We start from the raw sequence: 27533 nt of genomic DNA on the forward strand, positions 1-27533 counted from the left end.
ATCTTATCACCTGTAACCATTATCTCTGCCTCCTTTAGGCAGTCTGGACCTCACCCACAAAGCCAGCCTCACCATATTTTAAGCCCCTTTGTTCTCCGAATGCTCAGCAACCAAGCTTCATGTAATCAATTTAACAATATTAACTCAAGCTTGAAAACATAACATACAGAACTAAACCTAGTCTTGCATCATGAGAGAAAGGATTTATTTATTACTGTTTTTTAAAAAATTTAATATTACTTGGTTCACATTTACAAATTTGGGGGTTTATTTTCTGGGTACCTGTTGCACGTTCTCAATGGAAAAATAAATGTCCAAATGTTAAATTCTTTTATATTGTGGTGCTTTTAACTACTAGTGAAAGCTTTCTCATTCTCCTTCGAATGGCCATGTCCACTTCCTGTCATTCAGATTGGCGAGTGGGGACTTCAGGGCCTACCAGGAGATGACCTCTCGATTCAGAATGGCATTATTGTGACGAAGGCCACCAGATACCCACTCCTCATAGATCCACAAACTCAAGGCAAAACTTGGATTAAATCAAAGGAAAAAGAAAATGACCTGCAGGTGTGTACCATTTGGTGCAGGGGAAAGTAATCTTGAAATCATGAAATTTCCCCCAAATTTCCATTGTCATCTCTGTAATTGTTTGCTAATTTACCCCCTTGAGTTTTTGTAACAGGGATTGGGACAAAGGCTTTGCAACTTTCTCTCTTTTGTGCTCTCCCTTGATTGCACTCTCCCCTCTCTGTCCACTGCCCTGGCTCTATTGTGGATGTGGGATATGGCTTCTAGCCTGGGCCTCGCGTCTGGGCTTACAGGAAAGCAGCCAAACCACTTGTGATTTAGGCCACCTGCATCACTCGCTCAGGCACTCGGCACTACATAGCATACGAGGGTCCAGTGTTGGGGTTGGTGTCTAATAAGGTGTTCATCTTCATTCCTGAAAATGAAGGGCAGGATTCCAGCCCTCCTGACTCCCCGGGGGAATCTCATCACTATTGATATTTCAATTCAGCTTCCCAGATGGACTGTTCATTGTTTCCTAGACACTGTTCTAAGCCTCCTGGATCCATATTTTTGCTTGTGCTATTTCTCCTAATGAGGATGTCTTTCTCCACCCCACTGCCCACTTCCCTTACATCGCAGGTAAAAATCTTAAATATCTCAAAGTCCACATCCAACACTATCTTTGTCAATAATTCTCGGCGGGCGCGGGGCGGTGGGGGCGTGAGGGGGCTGCGGCCGCTGTCGAAGTTGGGCCGAGAGCCAGCGACTGTCCTGCACCGGGGGGGGGGGGGGGGGGGGGCGCAGGTGACACGCTGGGGGCCCAGGCCAGCGGGCGGGAGCGCATCCCACCAGCCGCCCGCCCTCGCCAGCTGCAGGGGCTCGGATGCCCAGGTTGGAGGGGAAGGAGGGCTGGGATGGCCCCTCCAGGCGCAGGGCAAAAAAAAAAAAAAAAAAAAAAGAATTCTCTGGGTCTGAGGAGCACCCCTTCTCCTCCTCTTTCCATCACAGAGAGCCTGTTACACACCCAGGACTTCCACAGGCCACGATTCACCGAGCTTTGAAAATTGCTGCTTTTATTTTTATAAACAAGGCTTCCAAAATAGCCCTCAAAATTTGTAGTCAACTCTTGGTTTCCACTGAGGAGGAGGCACATTCTTTGTGCCATTTGTAGAGTGATGAGCTCTTTGTTTTTAGGTGACATCTCTGAACCATAAGTATTTCCGCACACACTTGGAGGACAGCCTTTCCTTGGGCCGACCGCTGCTCATCGAGGACATTCGTGAAGAGCTGGACCCGGCCCTGGACAATGTGTTAGAAAAGAATTTCATTAAATCAGGCACCAATTTCAAGGTGAGCTTTGTAAAAAAAAAAAAAAAAGAAAGAAAGAAAAGAATAATGGTGACATCTACTTATCTTTTTGAGCATAGCAGTAAAGGCAATTTCTTTCAAGTATTTGGTATCCTGGAAAAAGTAATTTCCAAACTCATGTTCAGTGTTTCCTTTAAAAATACATAGTAATAGCCTGGCTGGCGTGGTTCAGTGGTTGAGTGTCGATCTATGAACCAGGAGGTCATGGTTGGATTCCTGGTCCGGACATGTGCCCAGGTTGTGGGCTCGATTCTCAGTGTGGAGCGTGTAGGAGGCAGCTGATTGATGATTCTCTCTCATCATTGATGTTTCTCTCTCCTCCCTTCCTCTCTGAAATCAATAAAAATATTTATATATATTAAAAATATATACATACTGTAGTACAATATTAAAAATATTAAAATATATAGATACACATATATATTTTAATGAAAAATATAGGAGGAGGGCGATTTCTTGCTAAGAGTAGTCATTTCACTGAAACTAAATAATATATTAAGGAAAGACATTGTGTAGTCATAATAATAAGGTATATATGTATTTTAGCAACTCCAAGAAAATTGGTTTGTAAGCCTTATATACATCTATACAATAAAACCTGTATTTCATTGGAGAAAATGGCATTTTAATAAAGTCTATGAACACTGATTTGTTCACTTCTCTCTTAACGTTCAGTCTAAATTCATGGACTTTGCTGGAAGCTATGGAATAGTATTCCCGATTTTTTATTATAATTGTTTTCAGTCTGGTTTTTTTTTTTTCCATTGGTCATTCTCTATCTTTAGGCTTCTTCGGATTTTTATTTTTTGATGAATGACAGCCTTTCTGGTTGATTTTTTTTTATTTGGACAACTTAATTTTATGAATATCAGTGAATAAAATTTGAAATTTGAAAAATTTCCTCACTAAACAAAGAGATTTATGTAGAAAAAACTCCTTCATAATGTGAATTCTTTTATATGCCATGTTTAATATGCCAAAGGAGGTTGCAGACTCGCCATTCCTGAAAGTCCTTTAAAAGACCCCCAATTCTTAACCGCAGCGTCAAGGCCTGCTGCCTGAGGATGTGCCAGCCCCCCTAACATGTGGATTAAGATTAAAATCTAATTCATTTAGAAATGTTGTAAATTCCACCTGACTTTTTTTGTTGTTGTTAATCCTCACCTGAGAATATTTTTTCCATTGATTTTTTTTTTAAGAGAGAGTGGAAGAAAGGGGAGAGACACAGAGAGATACATCGATGTGAGAGAGAAACCCTGATTGGTTGCTTCCTGCATGACCAGGACTGGGGATCAAGCCTGCAAGGACCACGCCTACCACCAAGGTACATGCCTTTGACTGGAATTGAACCCAGGAACCTTCAGTCCTGGGGCTGACACTCTATCCACTGAGCCAAACCAACCACGGCTCCACCTACTTTTGAGACAGCAAAACCTGTTGTTTTTCAATATACTGCAGATTGTAGTGTTTAAGATAAATGCCACCTTTCTGGAAATTATATTGGCACTTTTCTTCTTTGGAAATGTTATTAACCCTTTCTATTGTTAAGTGGGAAAAATACGTTGGCATGTTTTTTCTTTTTCAGTTCCTCCAAGTTCACAGCACTAGCCTCTGGCGAAGTATTTCTTAAATTGAGCCCATCGTGCTAGCCCTGTCCTCTAAGCCTTTTTAAACTTTATATTTGCTTTGATGTAGGTGAAAGTCGGTGATAAGGAATGTGATATCATGGATTCATTTAAACTTTATATTACCACAAAGTTACCGAACCCTGCCTTTACCCCTGAGATCAATGCTAAAACATCAGTCATTGACTTCACCGTTACGATGAAAGGACTTGAGAATCAGTTACTAAGGAGAGTAATTCTAACAGAGAAACAGGTAATAATTTCTCAAGGTAAAGAACTTTGACTTAAACTATAATAAATGTTTAAACTTTATTGGGAAATTGTTAAGTCTATGGACAAAAAAAAATTAAATAAATCCTGTTTACCTTTGTTAACATAAATATTTGTTTTGTAGTCTCAAATCCTGTCAGGAAATCATGTAACTAACTTACTTCTCCTCCAACTTCAAACACACACACACACACACACACACACACACACACACTCACACACACATTCACACACACACTCACACATTCACACCCCTATTTCCACTTCTTACATCTGACTTTAAACCTTCGGGTATGCTGACTTTCATCTCTATAGTCCTGTGCATGGATGGTCTTGGATATAACTGAAAAGTTTGATAAAATAATGATTCCAGAGAAAAAGAAATTGCTCTGAATGAGTATTATTACCACTGTAGTAGTTTCAACCACTACAATCTAATAATCTAATAATATAGGGAGGCATACTTTTATTTTAATCAAGTGAAATTTGCACTAAAGCAGGGAACATATTTAAGTATAATTGAGGGTTCTAATCAAACAAAGAACAACTTTAGATGGGGTGATTCTAAGAGCAATTAAAATAAGATTAAACTAATTGTTAGGATAAATGTCAGAAAATGTTAAATGCTATGCACAAAATATAATTTTCTATATCTGTAGATATAAAATATATTTGCACAAATATAATTAATTTTGGTATTAAGGGTTCAGCGGAAAGGCAAGGTTAGCAATAGAAAGACCAGAGAGGCATAAAATGGGAGGGTGAGAAGATGGCAGAAGAAGACAGGACAAGGAAAGGAAAAAAGTCAAGAGATCCGAACAGATGGACACAAACAGAGAGGAAAGACATTCAAAAACGGAAGGAGGAATGACACTGACCATAAAAAAAAAAAAGAGAGAGAGAGAGAGAGATAGTAAAAGGAGAAGTGAAATCCTACCTCGTCCATAGAGATGGTCACCTGGCGCAGGCCTGGAAGGGCAGCCAGTCTGGTGGAGGGAAGGGCACAGTCCCAGCTTCCATGCTCATCTGATCCTAGTTAACAACAAACAACCCAGGGCTTATGCAATCCAGACAGAGAATCCATTCCGCTTCCACAGCCAGGCAGAGAGAGCACGGCCCCTCCATTACTCCTTAAGGCCTCTTGGTGTCAACTGGTGAAAACTGGTCCTTCCTTTGTGGTCTGCTTGGTACTGTCAGTCTGTTCCAGGCTGATTCCTCAAGGGCCCAGGTCCCCCATGTAGGCTACACTAGCTTCTGTAAGGCGGGCCCTCCATGTCCCAGAGCGCCTATGCTCATTCTTCTAGGCCTGAGCTCCCGCTTCAAATGATGTGCTAAGATGTTCACACCAGGCTTGCTGGAGAAACAAAATGCACACTCAGTCTGCAGGAGACCTCCTGACCATTATGTTCACCCCCCTAACAAGCTGCTCTGAAACCCATTTTACAGGTGAACAAGTGGAGACCAGAGAGAATAGGGTCTTAACCTGTAAGAGTACACAGGCTTTCCACCCTGTCAGACCTCCTAGGTACACGTTACAGGTCATGCTGTAAAGCTCACAAGCATCCACTGTACCGTGATGCTTGTGTTTCTGTATCTTAACTGACAGGGAAGCTAACGGTATTCATTTTGTCCACGTGTTCCTATACTGCCACCCAGGGGTGACTATTCTAATGAAAACAATACATTAGCTATTCCCCTGCAAACAAAGCCAGACTCTTCAGCTCTTCATTGCCACTTCATCACATCCTGCAAACCTGATAGTGAATGGTATTATACACTGGATACGCTGGTCTTGGAGTTGAATAACAAGGCTATTAGGCCTTTCTCTGACAGTAGCTAGCTATGCATATTATACTGAAATGCTATTTGGAGTTAATATTTCTGGGTGGGGTGCTCAGTTTCCCCAGACATAAAATAAAGTTGATGAATAAATTCAGTACATTTCAACTTAACAAATACTTATGGGGTTAAGTCCATTCTCTGCAAAGCCTTGAGGTAAGTGCTGCCAAGAATAAAAGAACCCGTAGGACAAGTTCCTGCCCGTTAGATGTATGGCTGTAATTGAGACGCATGTCATGGGAGGTATGCCGATGGGTGCTGTGCTGTGGCTCTTGATTGATGGGTTGGTTTAGGAAGACCTTCTGAAAAGGGAGGAATTTCCAAAGCAGTTTTTCAAGAAACTTCCTCAACTAAGTAGTTTAAAAACACAGTTCGGAGTACAAGTTGTGATTCTGCATAAATCTGAAGAGAGTGCTATCAAGAATGTTACTGAGACTATTTAAGTTTACTCTATATTTAGCAAGAGAATTATATCCACGTTAAATTTCTGAGTTTGAAAATTGCACTATAGTTATGTAAGAGAATGTCTTGGATCTTAGGAGATTTGCTGAAGATGTTAGGTAGAAAGGATCATGACATTGGCAAATGGTTCATAAATGATGATAATAAATATTATATAGAGAGAAAGAGTGATAAAGCAAAATGCTATTTGGTGAGCCTAAGTAACGGGTTTGTGAGAGCTCATTGTACCAGTTTTGCAACTTTTCTGAAAGCTGGAAATTTTTCAAAATGTAATTTTAAAAAAACACATCATTTATGTATGAAAAATATACCTCCCAAACATCCAATTTAGCCCCTGTTGTAGAAGGAGCTGCAAAATAATGGAAAATGGATTTGTATTGGTAACTGGCTATGCCAAACCAGGTACCTGGAGTCCCTATAGGCAGGCCCCAAGCAAAGAGCTCACTTTTGGCTTGGGTTGCCTTGTGGTTTCTTGGTATTAATTAATGCCTCTTTATTTCTAGCCCCTGTGTAGACACAGGGCCAAGAGAATTGGATGCTCTAATTTAAATAAACTGAGAGCTGGAAAGACAGCTGGGGATAATTGGGCACAATTATTTTAGCAAGGTAATCACATGCACGCCCCTGTAAGTGCTATGGAAACTAAATGCTACTGGGCATAATTTAAAAAAACCTGTCTAGAGAAACAAAAATATGGGAAAATAGGTTTGACTAGTGGTAGCAATTTCTTGTCATTCAAAAGGCATTTTGGGTTAAACTTTTAAAAGTTTGTAATCAACACTAGTAAACTGGATTTACGGTAATAACTGGTAACATTCCGAGGTTCTTTTGTGTCTCTTAATAACAGGAGCTAGAGTCTGAGAGGGTTAAACTTTTGGAGGATGTGACTTTCAATAAGCGGAAGATGAAAGAACTTGAAGATAACCTCCTCTACAAATTAAGTGCTACAAAAGGTATTGTGTTATCACGACATAATCAAATAATGGATTCTGAAGAAGGATTTCTTGTGTCCTCTTCTCAGCGGCCCCAGGATGACAAGTGTTAGGAAATAGTTATCAATGCAAAGACAAGCGAGGCAATTCCCATGGAGACATTAAAGAGGGGCGGCAGGGAATCTGATTACTGAATTAGCAAACAAGGTCTGCGCATTTGAGAATAACCGTTTTCTTGATGTAATTGCTCTCTCCTGAGAAAGGAAGGGCTCCCAGTAGAGCTAGATAACTCTTAATAGGCTAATTTGCTTGCCCAACAGAAACGAATGGGCTCCATCTATTTTTTTAGATTCACGCTTTCAACTGGCGTTGAAATGTAATCACCACCTGGGCTCTGAGGTGTGTAATCTGTGGTGGAGGCACTTTAGCACCCAAGGCCCAGTTGACCTTTTTTTTTTTTTTTTTGAATTGTTGTTAATCCTTACCTGAGGATATTTTCCCATTTATTTTTTTAGAGAGTGAAAGGAAGGGAAAAAGACAGAGAGTGAAACATCAATGTGAGAGATCAATGCCCCAACCAGGGAAGGGCCGGGGATTGAATCTGCAACCCAGGCCCAGAGGCCGACGCTCTATCCACTGAGCCAAACCAGCGAGGACCCAGCTTACGCTTGGTTTGACTTGACCTCCCACTTAGAAGTCAGGTTCTGCCTGGCAGTCAGATCCTCGCACCACCCCCTGATTTGGGGATGTGTTCTCTCAGAGTATGTAAAAATATTTTATCCCAAGGAAATAAAATCAACAAACACTACAGTAGGCAGCTTAATGCCATGTAAATTCTACCATTAATTAGAAGTTTAATGATGAATACTTCCCAATAGCACTTTAATCCTTGGATTAAAAAAAAAAAATCTGAACCTCCCAGAAGAACACTATGCATTCTCTCACAGCAATCTCTAGCATCACCTTCCAGGTGACCTGAACGGAAGTCCCATTTTCTGCCTTAATGGCACTGTCTGTCCCTTGGTGCAGTGCGTTCTCCCACCACTTGGTTCCTCTGGGGATTCTAAATATTAGAAAGATGGCTGAGGGCTCCTCTCCTGACCGGGCCAAGAGTGTGCTGGCTCCAGGTCTCTTTCCTGTGAGGTTAACCACAAGTTGGACTCCATCAGTGGACCTAGTGCCCATCAGAGCACTTCCACGCCCTCCAGCAGCTCAAGCCCTGCCCTGTACGCAGAGCACTGCTGTTTGCAGACATCGTGGCCATTCGCTCAGCATGTCCAAAGTGCCTTCCATTCTTAAAATCAAATTCACTGTCACAAACATATTCTGTCTATTAGAAACAATAATGAAGGGTAAAAATAAAATTAGGGTCTTTCTCCTGGGGAGATGCTCCTGCCAGTGGAAGGGCTGTTCTCTAAGGCAGCAGTGGAGAGTGCACCATTAGCCTGCAAGCCGGTGTGCAGCGTTCGGGGCAGCGCCACTGGGAGCCCAGCTGGGCGGGCGGGTGAGCTCATGACACTGCAGGGCGCCATCAGGGTGACGATGGAGGTGACAACGGAGACCCCTGGGGGTGGCCTGCCTTGGGGATGCAGACTTCTAGGCAGTGGGAGGGACAACCCTTGCAGGAATGTTTGGAGGAATTCAGGCATCAGGTGGTAGCTAGACGAGAAGCCTTCTGAGCTCTGAAGAAATGGGGTTGAAAATTAATGGGGAGGTTTCTGAACGGAGGCACCTGGCTTTCCAGCTTCCCCGTCTGTGTTCTACAGTTCCCAACTTCTTCCTGTTTGGTTTTTAGGCTCCTTGGTAGATGATGAGTCTCTTATCGGTGTCCTCCGAACCACCAAGCTGACAGCAGCTGAAGTGAGTGAAAAGCTACACGTGGCCGCGGAAACGGAGATCAAGATCAACCTGGCTCAGGAGGAGTTCCGGCCGGCGGCCACCCGCGGGAGCATCCTCTACTTTCTCATCACAGAGATGAGCATGGTCAACATCATGTACCAGACCTCCCTGGCCCAGTTCTTGAAGTTGTTTGACCAGTCCATGGCCAGGTGGGCCTCGCGACCTTCCCCCCGGAGCAGCAACTTAAACACTTTTGTTTATATTCCTACTGCTTTGATTTTTAAAATGTATTGCAGATCTGAGAAGTCTCCACTCCCTCAAAAGAGAATTACAAATATTATCGAGTACCTGACATACGAAGTTTTTACATACTCTGTCAGAGGCCTGTACGAAAACCACAAATTCCTCTTTGTGCTCCTCATGACCTTGAAGATCGACCTCCAGAGAGGAACAGTGAAGCACCGAGAGTTCCACGCTCTCATCAAAGGTGAAGGGTTTGGAATATGGATGTGACGTACAGGATATCGCTTCTGATGCGCTCTTGGGTGGGCTGTAAACGAATTTTTACCACATAGTAGAGCAGTTACGTTGTCAGGAAAGTGAAGCTCTTTATCTATGCCCCTTTTTTTCTGATTTCCATTCATTGTGCTCCGGTTACTCAAGGTAGCGTGCTTCAGGGCTGTGATAATGCTATGATTCTCAGTTATGTAATTACGTGAAGGTTGGTCACTGCTGCCCGTGGTGAGGAGGCCCTGACGCCGAGGGGTGGGAAAGTGCCGCTGGTGGTGAGGGTTCCAGTGCAGGACAGGGGTTCCTCAGGCAGGAATGAATGTGAGGGCTCATAGCTGAAGTTAATCCCATTCATTGCTTATCTCCGTGTTAAAGTATAACTAAGACAAAAGTATTTTCATTCAGTTCAGCAAAACAAGTGCTGTGCACACCCAGCATGCTAGTGTCTGGGATACAAAGATGAAGCAGACATTTTTTTAAGAGAAATAGCAGCCTCATACAGGGGATAAAATAACTGCAAAACAAGGCCGAACCGCCCGAGTGTGATGAGAGCGATAAGAACATGTTCGGTCTAAAAGGAGGGAGGGGTTACATGCTCTTGGTGAGGTCAGAAAAGCTCCTTGGAAAACACACCTTTGCAGGGTAAGTCAGGAATTTGTCAGGTTATTTGACGCATGGGGAAATGTTTCAATCTTTTCTGTATGGTTTTGCCCTCTGTATATAGTTTAATAAATCACTTTCTTGCGGCTCCTCCTCACTCTCCAAAAAAGAAAGTTGCGTTTGAGTGGCCCCTGACAGTAGAGACGGAAGTGTGAGGAGGAAAGGCGGGGAGTACGTGAACTGGGAGCCTCAGTTCCTAGAGGAAGGGTTTTCTTGATCTGGTGAGAAGCCAGGCATCGTGGAGGTGGTGCTGTGGGCCGTTCAGAACCTTTTCTTGTCCTCCGGGAAAGTCACTCGGGCAGACATGCATGGGCTAGAGAGCAGAGGATGGAGGGGTCTATTACAATCTCCGTGCCGCAGCCTGCGGTAAAGGAGATGGGAGTAGGAAGGAGGAAACAGGTGAGGGTCATAGCAGGGACAGGCACTGGACCAGAGCCATGAGGGGGGTCGGAGACAAGGTTCTGGTCTGTGCGGAGATTTCCCGTCCGCCTGGTTGAGAGAGGAGCTAGTTCAGGCGTGTCAGAGTCGGGGAACAATGAGTGTGAGTTTGGGACCTACTTTTCAGTCGGCATAAGAACAACCTCAAATTCCAATGGCTCAGCACAGCGAAGGTTTACTTCCCCTTCACTCTCACTCCAACATACGTACGTGTATGGTCACCCAGGAATCCCAGCTGCCTCCATAAGTACTAGGCAGAGGGACTGATGTGGCAAGTCGTGTCCCAGCCCTCAGAAGTTATCCCATAAGTGACACATGTCACTTAACGCTTGTATTTCATTAGCCGAAGCAAGACATGTGGCCACAACTAACTTCACGGAGAGCCCAGGGGCCTGCAGAGCTCCCATGGGCTTGGGAGCAGGGGACTGGGCATTCCCATAGGCCTGGTGACTGCGCAGACACGTGGGATGTCTCCACATTGGGCGTAGAGGTAACAACCAAGGCCGTGGGTCAGCAGAGACCACCCGGGAGGAAAATGCGGAGTATTTCCAAGCTCACGCTGCAAGGGGCAGGGACGTGATGCGCTTTATCCTCATCGCCCAGCTGACGAGAGGCAGGCAGTAGCCAGGCCTCGCTGCTCTACCGTGTTCTTTAGTTCATTTCTTCCTCAGGCCCAGGTTAGGTTCCCGGGTAAGAAATGTTGTAAACCGTTCTGCATTCTCACTGAAATGCCTTCTTTGACTTTTTCTTTCTTGTAGCTCAAAGGAAATGAGAATATGTCCCGGGGTTCATATTTTTCTCAGGCCTGGGACGCCTGCAGGAGCTGGTTTCTGAGTTGTATGTGGGCGTTTGGAGGCCGCGTGGTGCGTACGGCGTGTGCAGGGCTGGAGCCAGGGAACAAGCAGACTCTGCCCCGGCCTAGCTGTGTGATCTCAGAGAGCGACCCCGGTCTCCCGAGTCCAGGGGGCTGTGGGCCCCGGGGAAGGATAAGGGCCACCCGGAGAGACAGGGTGGGCTCTGGAGAGGAGGGTCCTTATGTCGGGGTGGTCTCTGTGACATTTAAATAAAACGTGCCTGAATTTACCAGGCCAAGAAAGCTGCTCTGACTCGTCCAGTCACCTCAAGGCTCTCACTTGCCTGGGGCCGCAGCCTCAGGGTCTGGGGCTCTGGGCAGCGGGGACGGGGCATTGAAACGGGTGGAAACCGAGGCAGCAGTGGGAGCAACGGCCTCCCGCTGAGGACAGCCTCCCTCTGCGGGTGTAAGCGGGATGGGGAGTACACTTTTGGATTTTTTCTTGTTGCTGAGCTGGCTTCGCTTCCTGAGTCCCATCTGCTAGTGTGGCCCCTGGGAAGGAGACGGCTCTGACATAGAAGGAAGTGGAAACCCTGGCCCCTGGGTCCACAATGGGTCATGGGAGGACAGAGGAGTCAGAGGAAGAAGGAGGTGGGGAGAGGAGAGCACTTGGGAAACATCCGGACAGAAGATGCCCTGCGCTCTGCCCAGAGCCGCGCGGGCATGGGAGCTGCCCGGCAGCATTGTGAGGGAGCGGCCGGACGGATAAGCGTGAGGTTTGGCAGCAGGTGTGTGGACATGGAATGTGGAGGGGCTGGTGCACACCAGAGGCCTGGGACCTCTGATTGGAGACAGGCCCAGTCCCTGTGGATGACAGCCCCCTGCGCCTGCAGGTCACACAGGACGTGCTCAGAGGGGACAGTGCAGGATCCCGGCCTGGGACTGAGACTGGTAGAGACGAGAGGGTGTGTGCAGATCTGAGGCCCCCCCCCGTCATGACACAATCACCCCTCCCCGCCTCCCCTCTCCCACCCAGCAAACCCAGCCAAACCGTGCTCTTACTTGAGACAGGTGGGATTCTGGGAGCGTAAATATGTAAGTCAGCGGAGGCTGAGAAACACAGCAACACAGCGGGGAAGGAATCTGCGAGGAGAATTAGATTTGACACAGAAAAAAAAGAAGGCTGCACATCGGGGTTGAGGTGAGAACACATCTGTGCCTCGTTTCATTAGCTGAGAGCCAGGGAGAAGCAGATTGCACAGGGCCAGCAGCGCCAGTTTGAGGAGTTTGGGCTGCATCTAGTGGGCAACAGGGAGCCATCGAGTGCTTCCTGAGCAGGAAGTCCTGCGAACAGAGCGGTGCTTCAGGAAGATGAATTTGGGAGTGTCTGATAGGTTGATTAGCAAAAGTATAGTCAGCTCAGCAGTAAAAGAGGCTTTGTGTTTTTTTAAAAAACAACCCAAAGCTGGCTTATTGTATAGTTTGTATTAGTTTTGAACCGGCTTACATTTTGACCAAATTATTTTTTTAAAAGATGGTATGACTTTGTTTTTAATGGTTTTTCCTTTTTTTTTATATATATATATTTTATTGATTTTTTACAGAGAGGAAGGGAGAGAGACAGAGAGTTAGAAACATCGATGAGAGAGAAACATCGATCAGCTGCCTCCTGCACACCTCCCACTGGGGATGTGCCCGCAACCCAGGTACATGCCCTTGACCGGAATCGAACCCGGGACCTTTCAGTCCACAGGCCAACGCTCTATCCACTGAGCCAAACCGGTTTCGGCTTTAATGGTTTTTTCAAGGTTAACACATATGGTCCTTAGATCACTGATTTTTTTTTTAAATCATTTGAACCCAGTGCTTCAGGGGGAGAAGGAAGACGTATTGATCACAGCAGAAGTGCTCGATTTCCCCGCAGGGACCGTCCCGTTGCCTCCATTCCTACTTGTTTTCGTCGGTCTCTGGAAGGTGCCTCTGACGTTCTGTTTCAATGGACAGTGTCAGACACTGTGAAACATGAAGCAGATAGCAGGGCAATCCTGCATCAGAGAGCAATCGACATGCTGTTTCCCTGCCCAGTTCCTGTAGAAAGATCTCATCTTTCTTTTGTTGTAAACCACGGACAAAAGACACCTTAGGCGTGTGCCCTTGCCCTCCGGGTTGGACTGGACCTGAGTTCCAAATCAGACAGTTAATGTCAAAACCACAGCTGATGCTTGCCTAGCGGTTACTGTGCGCCAAGACTGTCCTAAGCTTCCTGCACACAAACACGTATTTAATCTCCACAGCACCCCGTCTGGCAGATTCCACTGTTAGGCCTGTGGCAGAAGAGGAGGCAGAAGCTGAGTTCTTTGTCCCCGTCTTTGCTGCTCGCGAGTATTAGCGTGGGTGCTGGGAGAGAGACCGTCCGGTTAGTTGAGGTGCACGTGCCCGAAACTCTGCTGCAGCCTAAATGCCTCTGCTGGTGCCTTTGAGGCTTCTGGTCCATGAACACATTGTTTTGGAAACAACGGAGAAGAAAACGATGACTTGTCCCTGAGTCAGAGAAGCAGAGTCCCTTAGGTCCACAGCCGACTCCAGTGGTTCCCGGTAACCTCGATGTTGCCAGAACCAGAGCCCAGCAGGGCTTTCTCCCTCTCCAGGTGGCACAGGACAGGTGGTGAGGACGGTTGCGGGTCTAAAGGCACGGTGGCCTCGGAGTCACTGCCCCGAGGGTGGAACAGAGGGGCCGTGCGTGAAAGGGGTACTTCAGCTCATGCACCATCCCCGGAAGGTGCTGGAGGGGGAGCAGAGCCCTGTGCCCCTCCCCACCCCCCTTTTTTGCCCAAGCGTTGATTATGAAGTGGAGGGATTCCAGGAGCTTTTCAGGATAATGGGATTTGAAAGTGGCAGAATCACCGTTTTTGCATAATCTGAATGAAAAACAGAGCTGGAATTATTATGATAAAACATTACTAAAGATAGGCAACAGAGGGATTTTGAAATTGTAACAGTAGCCATGTGACTGGGTGGGAGCCGGTCACAATGGGGATGCTTGTTGACTTGTGATTGGCTTCAAAATACGACCCATGCTGTTCACATGCTGTGAGTCCAGGGCCTTGCTCATTTCCTCTGCTTTATTCCCGGTGCCTGGAATGTGCCAGATACACAGGGAACGCTTAATAAGTATTTGTTGAATGAATGAATGAATGAATGAATGATTTGATCATTAGTTACCCCCTTAAAATCCCACAGCTGTACTATGTCAATCTATCCATCTACCCATCTTTTTGACCTGGTAACAAATAGTACTGAATATGAACCTTCTGGAGGGGTGATGACTTAGAAGTGATTTTTAAAATCACACATGGGATGATCAGCCTATTCATTGATGTCAAAATGGTACATTGCAGACTGTTAAAACACGGTAAAAAGGCAAACAACCACAACCACCTGGGAACAGTTCTTTGCAGAGAAAAATGACAAGGAATTACCACCATCTGTATTTTATAAGACGGAACAAATCAGTAAATAAAACAGTAAGACATGAAGGAAATGTACCCAAAAAGGATAACCGCATTCTCTGTAATGTGACTATTTTCCAGTTTTCCCATATTTTTCTGTAATATGGTTATCTCATTTTTATGACTTGGGGGGTTGGGGGGGGTCCTAAAAATGGAGCCGGAGCTGACCTGGTTCCGCTGCCCCCTCCCCCAGGCGGAGCAGCCCTGGACCTGAAGGCCTGCCCCCCCAAGCCCTTCCGCTGGATCCTCGACATGACCTGGCTGAACCTCGTGGAGCTGAGCAAGCTCCCGCAGTTCGCAGAAATCATGAACCAGGTAATAAAGGGCGGCGGGAAAGCGCAGATCTCTACACCCAGGCACACCCAGGCCATTTGTTGCTGTCAGTAACCCTCACCCAAGGATATTTTTTCCATTGATTGTTAGAGGGAGTGGAAGGGAGGGGTAGAGACAGACAGAAACATCGATGTGAGAGAGACACATCGGCTGGCTGCCTCCCCTACACACCTGAGCCAGGGATTGAGCCTGCAACCGGGGTACGTACGTGCTCTTGGCCGGAATCAAACCCGAGACTTGAAGTCCGAGGGCCAACGCTCTAACCACTGGGAAAACGGGCTAGGGCCACCCGGGCCATCTTAATTGGAGACCTCCTGGTGACAAGTCCTCGCACAATGACGTAGCTTTAAGGCTCCGTGGCTTGCCAGGGAGAGCATAGACGGGGGGGGGGGGGGGGGGGGGGGGAAGAGGGGCTCTCAGAAGGAACCTTTTGGAGGTACAGGCAGCTGCCTTTTCCTTCTGTGCTGGGTGTGGGTCACTCACAGGTGCTTGGATCACTGTCAGAATCGGAACCAGGGGTGGGTCCTTTTTTGTACAGTATTGATGCTATTACATTTTTACTTTTGCCTCTGATTTTTAAAAAAATCTTTATTGTTGAGAGTATTACAGATGTCTCCCTCTCCCCCCCCCCCATTGCCCGCTCCATCTGGTTCCCGCCCCCCTGGCCTTCACCACTCTATTGTCTGTGTCCACAGGTAATGCATACATGCTCTTTGGTTAGTCTCTTCCCACCCACCCCTCCCCTTCTCTCTGAGAGTCGTCAGGCTGTTCCGTGTTTCCACGCCTCTGGTTCTGTTTTATTCATCAGTTTATTTTGTTCGTTAGGTTGCTTGCTTGTTTATTTTGCTTTTTAGATTCAATTGTTGATAGATGCGTATTTGCATTGCTGACCCCGCTTTAGAGATGAAAGGACCGAGACGCAAAGAGGTTAAGTAGTCCCCATGTAGCCGATGAAGGGCGAAGCTGCCATTGGACCTCTTTCCTGACAGCACGCATTATTTCTCCGCGGCCTTTTACACCGGAGCTGGGCCTGATGTGAGGGGAAGGGCTGCTCTCAGGACAGTGCAGAAGCTCACGGGGCCCTGCCACAGGCGGCCCGCGCTGGCCTGTCTGTGGGAAGGAAGGGGAGGGTCTCCCAGCTGAGTGGTGTCAGCGATTGAAACAAAAATAGCCTCGAACAGCAGCGGCCCCGCCTTGGCTTCTCAGGCCAAACTGTTTAACAAACTATTTGCTAGGAGAGAGGGCCAGGAAAAGGAGTGGGACACGGAGGTGGGCAGCCAGGGGCTGGAAGTCAGCCCACTGCTCATTATAGGTGCAGCTCGCCCGGGAGCGCTACTGGGAAGAGTCAAAATCAGCAGCTGGAAGGTTGGGAATAAACACCCTCTTGTCTCCCTCTCTCTGGCCGCTAGTGTGGGGGAGGCCTGCAGGGGGCGCTGTGAGTGGCAGTGCGCTGGGGCCAGGGCAGTAGGGTGGGCCGCAGCAGCGTCCAGGCCTGCCGGCCCTGTGCCAAGCTGGTTCCGTGAGAGCAGCCAGCTCGGGGGGAGCCCGGAGGAAGATGGCAGCTGTGAAACGTTTCAGAAATCCTCCTCCGCCTTTCAGTGTCCCGGGACGAAGTTGGAGCAACTGGGTTCATTGTGGGCTTTGGGCAGCTATTACTCTCGATGCCTCTGGAGAAAGCGGGGAGAAGAGAGGAGAAAGGACCAGTCTCGGGGGTGGCACGCAGCCTCTACTCTGTGCTGACTTGCTGTTTGCTGTGAGCACTGACCTGACTGTTGCTCTTTAAACACGCTTGCAAACGCGGCCCAAGTAACCAGGCCGCCTGCAGATGCCAGGCTCTCCATCATGCAGGGTCTGACCCTGGTTTTCACGGGGCCGGGCTTCACCGAGCGCCTGTGATGCCTCTGAAACCCCGCAGCTCTCCCCATGCTCTGCAGGAACAGCTGCCGAGGACCAGCTCCCGGAGAGACCTCTTCCCTCCTCCCGTCTAATGCCTCAGGGCAGGGTCACTAGGAACGTGGAAGTTTTGATTGTGCCATCTATCAGTATGTTACCTAGAGGTCACCATTTGGAGGTTTGCCTATCAGAATGGTCTCTATCAGTGGTTCTCAACTCAGGGCAACTTTGTGCGCATTCCTCTCCCCACTCCCAGCCCCTACCCTCAACCTCCCACGGGGAGCTTTTATAATGTCTAGAGATTTTTGATTGTCCCGAATTGGGGGAGGGGTGTTACTGGTTTTTAGTGGGTGGAGGTGAGGAATTCTGCCAAACACCCCACAGTGCACAGGACAGCGCCCTGAACAACATATAACTGGCCCCAAATGTCAGTAGGTCGAGAAACCCTGGTCTGTGATTTTTCCCTGCCCAGTCATTTAGCGTAATTGATTCATGGTCCTAATCGTAGTGAAAGTGGAGAAAAGCAATGGGAAACTGAAAGAGAATAGTAATCTCCACATTGTTTGAGCCATTGATTTTGAAGAAAAATGTAGATGCGTGGTCATATTTGAAAAATGATGTGCCTAGAGAGAACGACCCTCTGGGCTATTCGGCGTCCTCCCCAGTATATTATTTCAACTCCACGTACTCCCATGCCTTGCTAATTGGCTTGTTTACTTCAGATATCTCGTAATGAGAAGGGATGGAAAAGCTGGTTTGACAAAGATGCTCCAGAGGAAGAAATTATCCCTGATGGATATAACGACTCGCTGGATACCTGCCACAAACTCTTACTTATCAGGTGAGAATAGGTAGCTCAGAGCTGGAGGCATCATATTGTCAAATTACGGAACTCACCTCGGGGAGTTTACTTCACCGTGTCCCAGTAGTTATTATAAGCAACGTAGGTGCTTTCACACTGCAGCTTGGGATGGCAATTCTTTAGTTCCTTGACAAGCAAATAAAATGATGGTGGTGGCAGGGAATGGTATGTTTTGACAACGTATTGATGATAGTGCTTTTAGCCAAAAGACATGAAAAATATGCTTTATTATTCCCTTTATTCATTATTTATTGTTGAATTTACTTCTTTAATAAATATAACTCACAAAGTTATAAAGCAATTAGTTTATAAGCTGAAATTCAATTTCATCTGAGAAAAAAAACCCATAAATATTACGCTATTGAAAGGTGTAATGCAGGCTTGACTATTAAAATAGAAGCAAAAGTTTTAAATTGATGTTAAGGAAGAACATTCTTTTTTTTTTCTTTTCCTTCCCACTTTTCATATTTTCTTAATATCCAGTAGCTTAAAGAAGGCTTCTATATTAGAGTGTGAGTGTGTGCTTGTGTGTGTGTGTGTGTGTGTGTGTGTGTGTGTAAGAGAGAGAGAGAGAGAGAGAGAAAGAGAGAGAGAGAGAGAGAGAGAGAGAGAGAGAGAGAGAGAGAGAGTAGATTGGTGGGCAAGGTTGGCATTGGGGGCAGATGAAACCATCAAAAGATTAACAAAAAGATGTTGGGTAATTTTGGAGTAGTTTTTATCTTTCCCAATGTTATAGCCCTACCTGAGCTTGCATTTCTTACAAAAAGTTATTTCCTGGATGTTGTCACTCTCTGCAAGTGATCACAGCAATGGTGACCTCATGACCTACAGAGGCTGAAAGAGCTACTTGGTTTTATTGGAATAGATGTTTCTATCTTTTATCCATTATTCTAAAACTGAATCGTTGCCTAATGAATACTATAATCTGTAGAAGCTGTGATTTAAAATATCAAATATCAAATGACGTTATTTGATGTGTCATTGTGTTTAGAACCTACTTCAACGTAGGCAACACAGGTGGCATTAAATTAGTGCCTGCTGCTCAACCTACTTCTGACACTTGGACACGCTCTTCCCCTCCTGACGCCTGCAGAGCTCCCTGTGTGCGCAGGCCCGCCCTCCTGCTTCCCTGCTGCGCGGCCTGATGTGCAGCAGGCGCTTGATGACGATCCCGCCAGAGATCAACGTGCTCCTGTGTGTTAGTTTGGATGATGAATTGCTTACCTGAAGCGATAGCCCCAGTTACCAGGGATAATCATTTGATGCGCTTTTTAAAATAGCCAATTAAAATTTCAGAATATGCCTGGCACCGAAACCACACGATCAAATATGCACTCACCCAGGGTAGAAGACCTTGCCCTTGCTCAGACCCGCACAATGGAGATTTAGCTCTTTGTCCTTTGCTAATTAAATATGTTCTTTACGTGCCTAGAATGAGATAGGATAAGAAATGAAGAAATTACATTATTTTCCTCTCACTCGTGTCCATTTCTAGGTCTTGGTGCCCAGATCGCACTGTTTTTCAAGCAAGAAAGTATATTGCAAGTTCCCTGGAGGAGAAGTACACAGAACCAGTTATCTTAAACCTGGAGAAAACTTGGGAAGAAAGTGATACACGGACACCTCTGATATGTTTCCTGTCCATGGGGTCTGACCCCACCATTCAAATCGACGCCCTGGCCAAGAAGCTGAAGCTGGGTATGAGCAGCAGGCTATGACATTTAGCAAACCCCACACACTTTTGCCTCAAATTTTGCCTTTCATAACTTTATAACTGATTAGAAACATCTCCGTAAAACTGAGTTAGAAAAAAGTACTAAATTCTTTCCTCTCTCTTCAGACCTCCTGGAGTGAGGTTGGGAGAGAGATATCTTTGTGCAGAGAGGAACAGACTCATCTACCATATTCTGTTTTGTTTTGTTTTTAAAGTTGTAAGCAGATTTCCATGCTACATGGACAGTAGATTAGCAAGAATGAACTTACAAGAGCAGATTTTATTGCCATCTATAATAATAAAAGCCTAATATGCTAATTAGACCAGACGTCCTTCCAGATGACCTTCCGGATGAAGCCAGGGCTGCGAGGGAAGCTGGATCCCAGGTGCCTGCCGGCGACTGGAGGGAAGCCAGAGGGAAGCCAGTGCCGGCAGCCTGGGGGAAGGAAGGCCTACTCTTGCACGAATTTCATGCATCAGGCCTCTAATGTCTACATAAAATTACAACAAAGTCTATTTTGTCACAAATTTAAAAGAACTAGAACCATTGTAATGCAGTAATTGGGGATTCATTTATCCATGCTTTCATTCAGAAACCATTTAGTTCAGTCAGGGTGATGAATTCAGGGAGTACAGAGTGAGCACAACACAGCTGGGGAAGGCAGACATGCCAGCACTTAACTGAAGACCACGTGACGGCTATTGTAACAAAGTTACGTACACATGTCTGATTGCAAGTTCCAGAGCTACTCAGGCTGCAGGGGGTACAGGGATCACATTAATGCTATTTTGAATAGGATCTAAAAAAAATAGATAAAATTTTATTAGATGAGAATGGTGGGAAATAGACAGTTATTCCAGGGGGAGGACGCAGGGCAAGGAGTTATAAACACATAAGTTGTGAGAGCGATGACTGAGTGGCAGGGCTAAAGGACAGGGACCTGCAGAGGCACAGCCCATGGTCATACACTTGCGCCACCCGCTTACAGAAGCTGTATCGCTCTCCATCCTCCGAACATCTGAACGTTGTTGGAATTCCAATCTTCCAGGTTCAGATCTCGATAACTATGCCTTGTACCGTTAATTCATTCCTGTCTTTATAAAGATTATAAAAGTGATTGATTATGAATCACTAAACCTACTCTATGAAATAAAGCTTACACTGAGCTTATTATATAGTTGACATAAACGTGACACAAAATACATTTAGTCATCCCCGAGTATTCGCCATATGTCCCCCTGCATTAAGAAGTTACTGTAAACCATTAGGTATGGTAGCGTGGTCTGTGTTCACTCCCACTTTTCTCATTTTCACTTTGTTCAGTTCATTGTCACCGCACCGTTCTATGTTCTATACAGATCCATGTTTAAATGGTTCTTTTGGCAGTCGCTCCTGGTTCAGTCTCATTAACCACCTTTAAAATGAGCTGTTTTGCTCTGGTATTTACTGCGGCATGCTAGTCATCTGCATTGGTCTAGGCAAGAGAGGTGCCTCTCGCACAGCCTTGGAGCTTTTAAATCTTTCTCAGATCTAGTCTTCCACGGGTCTTTGTCCAGCTGCTTCTATGCTCCACTTCTCTCTGCACATAAGTTTCTTAACTTCTCTCTTGCCACAACCAATTTCCGTGTGACAGAACTCATGGCCTCTGTTGGCTCCTGGGCTTTATATGGTTAGTAAGTTCAGCACTCCCAGGGAAAGTCTCCTTACTCTCTTGGTCCCAAGTCCAAATAACCAGGGAAGAAATTCATTGGTTTTGCTTTGGTCATGTGCTCCTTTCTAGGCCAATCAGTGAACTGTTGCTGTGGGGATGGGTTCATAGCAGGAACACCATATATGGAGCTTGAGTAGGGGGCATTTCTTAGAAGGAGATACTGTTCCTAGGAGAAGAGCATGTTCCACTAGAGTTCCCATTTCAAATATTAATAATTCTGCTGTCTAGGACTACGGTTCAAAAACAGAAGTAAGAAATTCAAGATCTTCAAATCAACAAATGACAAGTGCTGGAGAGGATGTGGAGAAAAAGGAACACTTGTACACTGCTGGTGGGAATGCAGACTGGTGCAGCCACTATGGAAGACAGTATGGAGTTTCCTTAAAAAACTTCAAATGGAACTCCCATTTGACCCTGTGATTCCACTCCTAGGAATATATCCCAAGAAACCAGAAACACCAATCAGAAAGGATATATGCACCCCTATGTTCATAGCAGCACAATTCACCATAGCTAAGATCTGGAAACAGCCTAAGTGCCCATCAGTAGATGAATGGATTAGAAAACTGTGGTACATCTACACGATGGAATACTATGCTGCTCTAAAAAGGAAGGAACTCTTACCATTTGCAACGTCATGGATGGAACTGGAGAGCATTATGCTAAGTGAAATAAGCCAGTCAATGAAGGAAAAATATCACATGATCTTACTCATTCATGGATAATAGAGACCATTATAAACTTTTGAACAATAGAGACCATTATAAACTTTTGAACAATAATAGATACAGAGGCAGAGCTGCCTCAAACAGATTGTCAAACTGCAGCGGGAAGGCCGGGGAGGGTTGGGGGGCAGGAGGTAGGGGGGTAAGAGATCAACTAAAGGACTTGTATGCATGCATATAAGCATAACCAGTGGACATAAGACATTGGGGGATAGGGGAGGCTAGGGGACTGTCTAGGGCGGGGGGATAAAATGGACACATATGTAATACCCTTTGTAATACTTTAAGCAATAAATTAAAAATAATAGTAATAATAATAATAAAAAGAAATTCAAGATCTTCTTTGGGAGAAATTTTACTATGACATTAAATAAATACATAAGGCCAGCGTTGTGCTATCACCTTTAGTGTTATTACCTGTTGTCATACTGTTTTGCTTGGCAATTTGGTGATTTCCATTTCTTGCTACTACTTTGTTTTTCCAACGATTGTTCAAGCTTCTATTGGCTACTTTGTTAGGAGACTAAAACAAGGTAGATTTGATTTTGACACTGAAGGACCCAAAGCATAAAGAACCATTCGCTAAATCATTTTTAGGAATATTAGAAAGTCACATGCTACTCACTGCTTTGGGTCAAAAATAGCTGTAAAAATAGAACTATTATGTAGAGAGAATAACATATTAATCTAGTCTTAAGTAGAAATATTTTATTTGGGTAACTGGATAACAGATCATCATAGAATGCTCAAGGAAAATTCGACTCCAGAAACCTTGAAATCCAACTCCCTTATTTTACAGGTCGGGGAACTAAGGTCTGGGGCTAAGGCCAGAGAGCTCGCTGGTGACAGATCTGATTCAGGGCTCACTGGGAAACCCCACTTCAGTGGTCTCTCTCTTTCATCCTCTCTCACTGCCTTATTGACTGCATTAACCCATTACCTGACAGCAACTCGAGGGATGGGACCAAATCAAACAAGTTTTTGTAGGAAAAAAAGGAGAAAGAAAACGCACTATGGATGCTGCCCGGTGCCTGCCACGCTCTGCAGTGAGAGGTGCAGGGCGGATGGATTCTGCACAGAAGCACTGGTGCCCGCGCGGCGGGTAGAAACACGTGGATTCAGCATGAGAACTCGACTCGGACGGGGGAGGGAGAGGGTCCCAGAGGAAGGGCAGGTTTAGAAAGAGAACCCAAGCACAGATAAAGAGAACAAACAAATGAAATGCAGACTCACAAATACACAAAAGAATTAATGAAAATGGGTATAGCAACGTATACAGATTTTAAAAATAACAAGAAAGATACATAATTATGGCAACACACTTTAAAATCTCATTAAAATTGGCAAATTTGTAGAAAATACAAATTTACAAAATTTTCTCAGAAAGGGTAGAAAAACCTGAATAGATTAATCATGGAGATGAGCAAAATTAGAAGTTTTGAAATGATTATCTCAACAAAGGCTGTGGGTTTGGGTGGTCTTTTTGATAAGTCCCTCACAACGTTCACATGCTGTATTCCATTCCAGAGGGGAGGAAAAGAGGATGCATTTTCCTCTTTACTTCAGGGAACAGCATTATCCTGATAACGAAAACAGACCACGATAGTAACTGCATAAAAGAAACAAGACCACAGATTGATCAACTTATCGCTGTAAATATAAGGATCTTAACTAAAATGCAAACAAGGAAAGTTCAACGTGATATTATAAGAAATAACTTGCAAGAAATAATAATGTGCCCTGACCGAGTAGGAATGCATAGTTGAAATAAAAAAGATAAAATAAAAAAACCTTACCACAACAATAAGTGAAAGACTTTCCCTTAAGCTATCATATTATTGCCTTGGTAGAGGCTAAAAAAAGCATTTTATAAAAAATTTAATATTTGTTTTTCGCTGTTAAAAAGTAGAAATAGAGGAGTATTTTGTTAATGTGATAATGAACTTCAAACATCAACATCATACTTGTTGATGAACGACTGGAGACATGCCCATTAAAGTCAGGAAGAAGATGAAGATGTCTGCCCTCACCACTATTATTCAGCACTGTTGTGGGAGATACAGCTAATGTATTGTAAGAATAATAAATAAAAGATATAATTTCTGGACAGTAGGGGCAAAAATCACCATTACTCTCAGCCAGTGTAATTGTCTAACTAAAAAAAACCAAATGAATCAGCTGAAAAACTATCAGACTTAACAGGATAGTTCAGTAAGGTGGCTGATCACAAAATAAATATATTAAAAAATCAATGGAGCGTCTTGTAAAATAAAATGTAAAAGTCCCATTCACTATAGCAATAAAAGTAAAACTGAGAAATAATTTTTAAAATACCCATTAAAAGAAAACTATAAAACTTGCTTAGAGACATAAAAGTAGGATAAAATAATGGACAGTTAAACCACATTCCCAGTATAAAGATTCAATATTGTAAAGATGTCAATAGTCTCCAGATTAATCTATAAATTGAATGCAAGTGTAATTGAAATTCCAGCAGTTATTTTTTTCTGATGGGATAGAAGAGGGATCTTAGGTCATCTAGAACAATAAATGGACAAAAATAACCAAGGGAGCTTAAAAGGAAAAAGAATAACGGGAAATGAATACCACCAGATTTTAAAAACTTCATCAATTGAGATAATTTAATGAGTGTGAAGATGGCTCAAAATAGGTAAACAGATCAACAGAGCAAAATACAAGGCCCCAAATTAGACTCTAGTATATATAGTAGCTTAGTCTATGATGAGATTCACCTTTCAAGTCAGTGGAGGAAAATGAATTACATAAACAGTGTTGGGGTAGCAGGCTACCTTCAGAAAAAAAGAATTTCACCTTCACATTAAACCCCAAAGTAAGCTCTGCATTGATTAGGTGTTTAAATGTTTTAAATCAAGCTGTAAAAGAATAAAAGGAATGCACTGAATACTTACGTAGTATTGCGGTGGCTGTGGTTCCCTTGATCATAATACCAGAGTCCCAACCCAGGGGACAAGATGGATCATCTGCACAAAGTTGTAAAACTTCTGTACGTCAGCAGCACCGTGAGTTACAGCGCAGCCGCGGGTCGGAGTGCGGGGCAGGAAGTACACATTCCACTTCAGCTGGGACCACGGCCGTCCTTCTCTGTATACTAATATGGCACCAGTCCTCCTCAAGAAGGATGCATGCTTTGTCCCAAGTGTTCTATGTGTAAGAACTTTTCCTAAGAACCTACTGCGAGATACACACCAAGATTTATATGCCAGGATGCTTAATCTAGTTATAATATTGGAAAATTGGAAATGTCCTAAATATGTGAAAGGGCTGTGGCTGAATGACCCGCAGAATGGAAGACTGTGCCGCCATGAAAAACTGCTTTCCAATGACATTTAATGGCAGTAAAATGCTCACAACATACTGTTAAGAAGTAGAGACAGAAAGTAACATGTATGTTATTTCACATGTGCATATATGTAATGCAATATGTATACATGTAACACACATACACATAAGATACATAAAATATTTAATATAGATAGGTGTATAATTCCTTATTCAAAACCTTTGGGGCCAGATGTGTTTCAGAAATCAGAATTTTCCAGCTTTTAGACAGGTAGTAGCCCATATGTTATATAATACACAGCAGGTAAGAGTATTAATATGAATAAAGATGGTGATAATAAAGGCTATAAATAGATTCATATCCATTCGGGTCAGCTTTTGCCACTGAATTAATTTTATGGCAAAACTTTCAGTTTTTAAAGTGTTTTGAATTTTGAGCATAAGGGATTGTGGATTGTGCATATTAAAAAAGATTAGAATGAAGGTTTCTAGCGAGGGATATTGGTGATTTTTATTTTTTCTTTATGCTCTACATTTTCCAAGGCGCTCACTATGAACATATATTACTTAATTAAAAATGAAATGTTTGTTTTTAAAAGGAAGAGGAAAAGTGAAGGAGACACAAGCCTAATTTGGGAAGGAAATGCAGTTGAAATCTTACTAAAGTCTCTCAAATAGAAAAAACTAAAAAATAAAAACGAGACCAAACCCGAGACCACGGAAGAGTAATTATGCCGCGTTGCCGACAGCAGCGTCTCCCACAGGGTTCTCTGCAGCGGTCCTCCGGGAACCCCCTCACGGTGCCAATCTTGATCTTTTCTAAGAAGATCCTGTGCTTTTCATTTGCTGATTCTCTGTTGTTTTTCTAGTGAGCGCTGGGGCAGGAGCTGGTGATGGGGAGAGACTGTTCGGGGCTTCTTTTGGGCTGATGAAAATGTTCTGAGATTAGAGTATAGTGATGGCTCTACAACTTATGAATACACTAAAAACATAATTCAAATTGTAGGTGTTAACCTGATATGTGAATTATGTGTCACCTTTAAAAGCGTAAGGAGACAGTTACTGAGCACCTCAATAGTTACTGAGCTGTTGTCTAGTGCTGGGTAAGGCACCGAGCTAAGTCCCTTCTCCCGCGGAGTTGACATTCTAGTGTGGGGCAAAGCAGACAATGACGGAGAAGCAAGCGAGTACGTAATAAGCTAAAAAGAAGCAGGGTGAGGGGCAGAGCGAGGGGTGGCTGTATCCTCAGGGAAGGCCTGGTAGGGAGGGCGAGGAAGACTGAGATGGGGAGGGAAGGAGTCAGTGCCCCTGACAGGGAAACACACTCCGGCAAGGGAACAGCGGTGAGGCCGCAGTGTGCGTGGAGGCCAGTGGGGCTGTGGAAAAGTGAGTGAATGAGGGGTGTGTGTGTGTGTGTGTGTGTGTGTGTGTGTGTGTGTGCAGAGTGGGGGCCGATTGTGTAGGGCCTTGGAGGCTGTGGGTAAGGACTTTGGACTGGGTTTTGGGTTTTGCTGTGGACGAAATGGGAAGCCATCAGAGGGTTCTGAGCAGAGGATGGACATAATCCGGAGTTCGGGGCTGGACAGAATCCCTCCGTCTGCCGTGGGACGAGAAGCTAGTAGGGGGCAGGAGTGGGAGGGAGGCCCCCAGTTAGGAGGCTGCTGCAAAAATCCGGGCAAGAGGGGATGGTCACTTGGACCGAGGGGGGGCAGGGGGTGGGGGGAGAGAAGTGCCGATGTCGGGAAGCGGTCAGATGCCGCCTCCAAGTCTCCTCCCGACCTGTTGCCTGGGTCACTGTAAGAAACCGAGGCCCCCTGAGTGTCTTAGTGACCAGAGGGCGCATTTCGGAAGAGTTGGGAGGAGAGGAGATGGACTGTGGCTCACACGCACATGTTAGTATGTTTGTCCACATCGGCCTCCCCCGCTGACCCGCTGAGCATTTGTGTGTTTCTCCCGCGTAAGAGGTGTCCAGGGTGTCTGTGCCATCCAGAGCCTCCTCCCATTCAAGCCCCACTCCCCTTTCCTCTCCTTCTGTAGGTGTGTGCGTTCTTCTCCATGCCCCTGGGCCTGGTTCCTCTTGAGCAAGAGAGATTATGGGGCCTTTTCAGGGGTGGGGGCAGGGGTGGGGGCAGGGGCGGGGGTCCAGTTGTTCAGTAACAACTGGCCTGTAGCAATTCCTCATCCATCCTCTCTCAGGCGCCCATCCAGTCTCCCTGTG

At 45.1% G+C, this 27533-nt stretch overlaps 1 protein-coding gene across 1 annotated transcript in view; it reads left to right on the plus strand.

Moving 5' to 3' along the window:
* Nucleotides 1-27533, plus strand: part of DNAH8 (dynein axonemal heavy chain 8) — a 273951-nt gene that overhangs the window by 195764 nt on the left and 50654 nt on the right. Inside the window, exons 73-81 of the mRNA XM_081093926.1 lie at nt 412-567; nt 1705-1860; nt 3574-3756; nt 6922-7027; nt 8802-9054; nt 9142-9332; nt 14949-15070; nt 17704-17822; nt 19339-19541. Coding sequence (XP_080950052.1) covers nt 412-567; nt 1705-1860; nt 3574-3756; nt 6922-7027; nt 8802-9054; nt 9142-9332; nt 14949-15070; nt 17704-17822; nt 19339-19541 — 1489 coding nt within the window. The remainder of the gene's footprint in view (nt 1-411; nt 568-1704; nt 1861-3573; nt 3757-6921; nt 7028-8801; nt 9055-9141; nt 9333-14948; nt 15071-17703; nt 17823-19338; nt 19542-27533) is intronic.

This window comes from Myotis nattereri (assembly GCF_964212035.1).
Source record: "Myotis nattereri genome assembly, chromosome: 6".
Lineage (NCBI taxonomy): Eukaryota > Metazoa > Chordata > Mammalia > Chiroptera > Vespertilionidae > Myotis > Myotis nattereri.